At 37.9% G+C, this 7,597-nt stretch overlaps 1 protein-coding gene across 1 annotated transcript; it reads right to left on the bottom strand.

Annotated features, from left to right (window-relative positions):
* Positions 1-939: 939 nt before the first annotated feature.
* Positions 940-1,614, bottom strand: Smp_138720 (hypothetical protein; the record flags this gene model as incomplete). The annotated part of the gene is made up of 2 exons (XM_018791355.1): positions 940-1,291; positions 1,490-1,614. 2 exons carry the CDS (start codon positions 1,612-1,614, stop codon positions 940-942), a joined length of 477 nt encoding a protein of 158 aa, XP_018645492.1.
* Between the last annotated feature and the right edge of the window lie 5,983 nt (positions 1,615-7,597).

The raw sequence follows: 7,597 nt of genomic DNA, 5'->3' as shown, positions 1-7,597 counted from the left end.
CGTGTACACTCGGTACATTACACCCAATAAACAGTTTGACATTCACATCTTCTACTCTCAGAAAAATTATGTCGTTTAAATGACACCAGGTTTCCATTTGGTTGGCACAGTCATATGAACTGGCGGTAGTTTTTTGATTGTCAACACTTTCTGCACCTTAACATATGACGAAAAATCTATCGAATGCAACTCTACTTCGACCTCCTTGAATATTAATGACGATTCACTACTACGAGTCTTTAATGACACTGATTTTGATTTTCCCTCAAGGCTTAAGTCATCAGCCAGATCATCAAAAATGATGGACGTATCTGACCCACTATCTAGAAAGGCGCAAGTCTGAATGGTCTTCTCATCATTTTTTATTCATACAGGCACTACTGCAAGTGCTACTGGTCTCTGCATACGCTTAACACTTCCCTCCATACAAAACTGAGTATTATTGTAAACATCACTATTGCTAACTCTCTGTTCTTATAGCTTCTCGTGTAACAGGGTATGATGTCTCCGACCGCATCCTTCAACAACACATGATATCGGCGATCGACTGTTTTTTGCTACATGGTTAACCTTCAGACAAACATTACATAACTTGTGTCTAACAACGAATTCTTCCCTTTCTCTAACATTCTTGTCTTGGAACTTCTGACACTGATCTAAAGAATGATTACCTGAGCACTCCAAACAGAATGAATTAAGAAAGGGTACATTGTCATCATTAGTACTCGCATATGACATCCTTGCTACATAGTAATCTGTATTAATTCTACCTTTTAGAACCCCGATATCCCTACTGTCACTATTACTACCGCGGTTGACGAGTAACCCATATCGAGTATTAGCCAAATCGGCTTTTTCCTTTACAAAGGCAATAAGGTCGGCACACAGAGGCTCACGACCTCCTCTGATAATCTTTTAAGCCGTCTTTAGCCACTTTTGTTAGACATGCGTTGGCAGTTTCGAAACCATAGTTTCAATAGTTCTTGTAGAGTTCAGGTCAGAAACGTGATTCATTTGTTCGAGAGTCAAACAGTATGCTTGCATTTCTCGGGACAATTTTCTTAAACCATCTGGTTGGTTCCTTCTTATATTGGGAAAATTTAACAAGTTGTCCATGAATGTGAGTGCTATCAAGTGTTTTTGACCAAAGGTTTCTTCAAAAGGTTTTAGAGCTTGATGATAGTCTATCTCCGGTTCTAGTATAGCACAATGAAGATTTGCAGCGTCACAATATTCATTCAAGTAATTTAGTTTAGCTCTAAATCCAATACTCTCACTCCCGATACATTCCCTGAAATTTCTAATAAAATTCCAGTAATTTGTCTGTGTACCTTCGAATTTTAAGATTTCTCATTTTGGTAAATGCAGATTTTTTAATAATACATCCTTGCTGTTGCTCACCAATCGACCGAAACACTCACTCTTCTGGAGGCGTAACTTTTATAGCTCAATTTCTTTTTGTAACTGAGTTATACGAAATCTAGCTAACTCTAATTCTATCATGCTATTAGTTTTGAGTTTGTCCTTTTCAACTTGGTCCTCATCATAAACTCCCAGATAACTGTGAAATCTCATTGGAATCGTAGTATAATTAGATGTCATTACAGTAGGCATATCGAAGTTAACTGTTCGAAACTTTGTAGGAATATATTTCCTACAGGGGAAACTTTAAGCTATTCTCTAGACTGTCGAACACACAGTATTGATTTTGCTAAAGTCAGAACAAGTAAGCTATTTGGCTTATTAAACATTATCTGTTTCGAAAAACGTAAATTAACAACGTCAGTATGCGAATAAACAGTACAGTCTATTACATAGGGAAAAACAAAGATCAGTTTGTCAGTCAGCGACGACGTAGGACTAGGCACATATATGCATCGGTCCAAGTTGCCATGCCTCGTTAGCACAACAAGTTGAACACCGAATTCATAGAATTAATAAATTTAGTGGTGGTAGTATATAAAGAGATAAAGAGTGTATACACCTACACCATTGTGATCGATTCTGAACTATGTCACACAGAGTCTCCAACCATTGGTTACGATAGTCACGTGGAGCAAACTAAGTAGTCTGCTAAGACTAGAAGTTAGTGAATTTATGGACTGATGTCACGTTTTGGTTTGGCCGCCCCTAACTCTCTTCCAACCATCCCCTACACTAGTCAACATTGCGCGTCGTGGTAATCGGTGTTCAGGCATACGTAACACATGGCCCAACCATCTCAGTCGATAAAGATTCATCACCTCATCAACTGATTTACCATCGTTCCCTAATACCCTGCGTCTAACTTCACTATTACTTACCCAGTGATCCCAGCAGATGCGAGCAATATTTCTAAGGCATCTGTGGTGAAATACTAGTAACCTACAATTATCTTCTACTCTTAATGTCCATGTTTCGCAGTCGTAAAGTACAACAGAGCAAACTGCTGCGCAGTATACTCGTCCCTTAATTGATAGACGGATATCTCATCTTCGCCATAGGTGACGTGAGTTGGCAAAAGCCAACCGAGCTTTTTGAATCCGTGCTGAGATTTCCTCAGACACCGACCCATTGGGGCTGATCAGACTTCTAAGACAAGTGAAGTTGTCCACGCGTTCAACTACTTCAATCCCGATCCATAGTTCAGGTGTTGACACAGGCCAGTCCTGGAGTAACAATTTACATTTGGATGGGGAGAAACGCACTACAAACATCCTGGCATTATTACTCAGTTCTAATAGAAGACTCTGCATTTTGTCAGCGTCTCCACCAAACAGGACTATGTCATCTGCGTATTCTAAGTGGGTAAGTGAACCTCCTGGTAGGAGATCAATTCCTGAAAATTCAGTCGACGAGAGTGTTATTTCCAGTAACAGGTCTATAATGAAGTTAAACAAAAATGGGGATAGTGGACAGCCTTGATGGATACCACTTGAGGTTGTAAAATCATATGACAGTTCGCTATAAGCTCTCACTCGACTGATAGCGTTCGATTAAAGAGCCTTCACAAGGTTTATGTACTTCTGAGGTATACCTTTCAATGACAGACACTGCCACAAAACCTCTCGGTCTACAGAATCAAATGCTGCTTCCACTCAAGAAAAACTATCATTGTCGGACGCCGATAAGCATGTCTGTGCTCTAAAACTTGACGAATGGTGAATATGTGGTCGATACAGCCACGACCAGGTCTGAAGCCAGCCTGATTTTCTCGTGTTTGCAGTTCACGAGTCTTAGTTAGGCACCCGATAATTATTGAGGCTAGTATTTTAGATGCTATGTTAGTCAGACTAATTCCTCTATGGTTATCACAGGATGATTTTGACCCCTTCTTATATATGAGGGCAATCAGAGATTGTGACCAGTCAGATGGGATTACATCCGTCTCCCAGATCTTAGCCAGAATATTAGTCAACCTAATCGCTAAAATTGGACCACCATATTTAAAGACCTCTGGAGCCGATTCATCTGAACCAGGAGCTCTTCCTCGTTTCAGAATACTTATAGGCTTTTGAACTTCAAGTAGGGTCGGGAGGCCAACTTCATTGTTTCATTCAGGTTTTCTGGGAATAGTGGGTAGTTGTGCAGTAGCTGAAAACCAGCTAAATTGTTCCTTAAAGTGTTCTGCACATCGTTCTAAACGTTTGGGTTGAGAGCAGATAGGGATTCCGTCTTTTTCCGAGATTGTATCACCTAGACTTGACTTCTTAATTCCGGTTTCTTTTACTATAAATGATATACCGAACAATAACTGGAGAATAGGAAAAATGAGTCAACAAGAAGAATATTGTTTTAGAATGAACATAAAATTGTGATTGGTGGATAAAACAAAGACAGTCATACAATGTCAAAGAAGTTGGTGTGGTGGTAAGCGTTTCACCTTATCATTGGTGTGTTTGTTTATCAATCTCACCTTACAACCCCCTCTGAATTATAATTTAGTTTTAAAAAAATTATGTTGGAGTCAACCATTAAAAGAAACCATCTGACAAAAACCATTCCCGTTGTCCACCCATTTATTTATTTATTTAAACACGTAAATATTGGTACAAATGGGCACCAAGTTATAAACTGACCGCCACTCCGCTTTTTCAAATCAGTCTCACCATCCGAAAATAATGCACAATGAGGAAATCTCTGGGACGATGCTCGTAACTTACGCACAAGCCAACGACATCGGTGTTTTACGGTGATGAGACTAATCAATGTGTCTGAACACACAATGCCGAACTTCCTCACTACCCGCACACTCAATTCGTGTATTCAAATCCTTGACCAGCACTAAAATATCTGTCAAACACAGGCTTTTGTGGTCGTCTATTTGATGTTATAGCTCAGTATCAATTCATCCATAAATGTGTAAACACGAACCCTCGTGGAAAGTATGATACAGTGAAAAAGGAAACTTGCTCCTTATACTTACGATTCAAAAGAGATAAAATTACTGGAATAATTATTCACAGAATTAATTCCGTGTTGAAAGTTACCTACACAGCAGCGAAAACTGACGACAGTGTGTGAAACGAAATGACCACTCAAACAAATTAAAATCGACAACTTCTCTTTTCTCAGTAGGTTCGACAGCATTTATCAAATTACATGTAAGTGCTAAAGCACATACACTGGAAGAACTGGAAAAGAGCACATGTTCGCATTTCTGAGCATGTTCTAAAGAAATTTAGGCTGAGAGGGACTGGGACTTTCAACAGTTCAATGACTCGGCATTTACTTGACACCGGGCATACAATTGAAAACTCTCATCCTTTTAAACTTTTTAGCAAATAAAAAAGTAAATATATATATGTACTCAAAAAGATACAGTGATAAATTTATTACTACCCTGGTAATCCATGTTTTTGTTTCAGTTTTTTTTATGAGCTTTATTTTGGTTAATATTCATTTTTTTAATTATATTCCTCTCCCACTACCTAATTCTTAAACCACCCCTTCACTCACACACGTCCGCTCACTTGATCCTTTCAAATTATGTGGACTTTTCAAATTTTATTCAATTATTACGTAACCCATCCTATTTGTCTTTAATTCCATGACTCCTCCATTACCTCTAAAATTATCACACAATTTATCTTATCTATCTCTGAGCTCTACTCAACTATTACACCACCCATCCTTTATGTTACCTTGATTTTAACACTTGATAACCTCAGACCTGTTCTTGCACAAATATATATCACAATTGATCGATCACCGAGTGATGATCAATGTCATGTGTGTCAAGTCCTACTTAACGCAGATCAAATGCTATCGACCAAGTTACAATGTGGCCACTAGTCTAGGTGGCTCGACACTACGGGCACTATGTTAAGATAAGATGGTGGTTGGAGATGGTCAACAGGAAATACTGGACCCGGGTTACGTGCTATTTGAAACTCGTCAGCAAGGTGTGACTTCAATCTTGAGGGAACTGGTAACCTTTTGTCATTTCAATCCTTTACATTCACTTATGTCAACTGTTCCATACTATTTACTATCTCAATGCTAAAATCCTAATACATATTCGGTTGTAAGCAGCTGACGAGAAACCACGAAATAAAATGAATGTAGATTATTCTGTATCAATATTTGTTCTGGCTTTATTTCAATTCGTAAAGGGAAATAATTACATGAAATGACTATTAACAATGTGGATTCTAGGATGCCAAATACGAGACATGGTGAACGGTTCTAAATTTGCACAATTTTATAAGTAGTATTTCAGTTAAAAAGATTTAATCGAATGTTTGGGAAACGAAGTATTTCCTAGCAGCGCTTTAGTAATAGATATCGTATAACTGAAAACCACATTGCATAGCTGACATACAATGAGAAAATTAAACTGTTTAAAGAAAGACAACTTGAGTAAACTAACCGAAGAGAATTAATTCCCTTCTAATTTATTTATCCAAGATTATTACAAGGTACAAAATCTATCTAAAGGCTAAGCAACCAATTGCTTCTCCCCCAAATTTTCTAACACCAGTTAAAGAGTGACACGTGGGATGTTCTGAAGATGCCCCATGGAAAGGCACTTCATAGGTAAAATAGCATAATGATATATTACCCATTCAATCTGATTATCACAAGACTGTCACTGCCATGAGATACAAGGGTGGAACCGGGAGCAAAACAAACCAGGTTTTCTGTAGATTGGTCGATTAGACTCTACTAAAAATATATTCAATAAAACATAGAAAGTTAAACGATGAAATGAATGTTCATGACTGACGGATGCAAGGACCACTCTCCGATCTAAGCTAGTAATGTGAACTATGTTGAAGCTGTCTGGAACCGAATGAAAATAAGGTACCGCAATTTGCGCGGTAAATCAACATATCAAGGCGATAATAAGCCTACTAAAAGCACTGTTTCTCCGGTAAACCTAAAGTATACAGTCGAATAATAGTGATTACTTTAACATTATGATCAATCGAAACGCCGTAAGTACGAATGAATCACCAATTATGCTAATAATCAGTATGAGTATATAGTTTATGTTCGATGTCAGTTCATGACAGAAACTCTAGACGATCTTCTAGCCCTAACACTGATTCTTAATGGTATTTTGATACTTCAAACACCAATTTCCGCCTTTCTCATTGGTTCAGTCGAATATTTTAAGTCAACGGAACGAAAGGTGAGTACTTGATAAATCAAAATATGAAGGCGATAATTGGCCTACTAAAAGCACTGCTTCTCTGGTAAACGTTAAGTACACCTTCGTACGACAGTGATGTTTTAAACGTTATGGTCAATCAAAACTCTGCAAGGACGAATAAATCACTCATTATTGATAAGAATAAGTATGAGAATATGGTTTTAGGATCCTCGCATTATAGCTGATGTCAGTTCATGATAAAAACTATAATCGATCACCTAACCCTAACATCGATTCTGAAACGTATATTGATACTTTAAACATGAATATCGGCGTTCTTCATTGGTTCAGATGTCTATCTTAGGTCAACTGTTTTTCTTTATTAACATGACAAACAGGAATGATGGGCTTACATTCATTATCAACCTGAAGCGATATCGAGATTTTAAAATGACTAAATTCTTTCCTGTTGACAAATCCCTACACGGTGGAAAAGTAATAGCGACAGATCAAGGCAACAGAAATTTCAGAAGTGTGGTGTTTAGTGGTTTCATAGAATCTTCTAATAACCGTCTAATCTGAAACTGATACAGAATCATACCAGGCATGAGATTACAAAGACAATTCGTCCATGGGTGTAGAACGCTTTTACAGTAGGTGTAGACGGAATACTTTTGGGCAGGAATTCATTGTGAATCGCATTTCTAAAGAAAAAGCTTAAGTTTTCCTCAAAACCAATTTATTTGTGAATAGCTGAAAATGATTGCTGTTATTTACGGAAGAAGTGAGCTTTTGAACGACATGTCGAGTTAGATGAACTGACTACTTAGTAGGGAAGTTGCTACCTGTACTGATCCCACGCAAAATGTGATACTGCATACTAATTCCACTAACTTTCATCAGTACCGTTGGTGGTGCCCCTAATCGTTTAATATTTAAAACCCTAAGGCTCGCTTCACTTCATAAATTGATGACAGTGAGTTGCAGTGCAGCTTTGTTAGTCGAAAGAATATGTATGGT

This window comes from Schistosoma mansoni (assembly GCF_000237925.1).
Source record: "Schistosoma mansoni, WGS project CABG00000000 data, chromosome 3 unplaced supercontig 0083, strain Puerto Rico, whole genome shotgun sequence".
Classification (NCBI taxonomy): Eukaryota; Metazoa; Platyhelminthes; class Trematoda; order Strigeidida; family Schistosomatidae; genus Schistosoma; species Schistosoma mansoni.
This window is presented reverse-complemented; position numbering and strand designations above follow the sequence as displayed.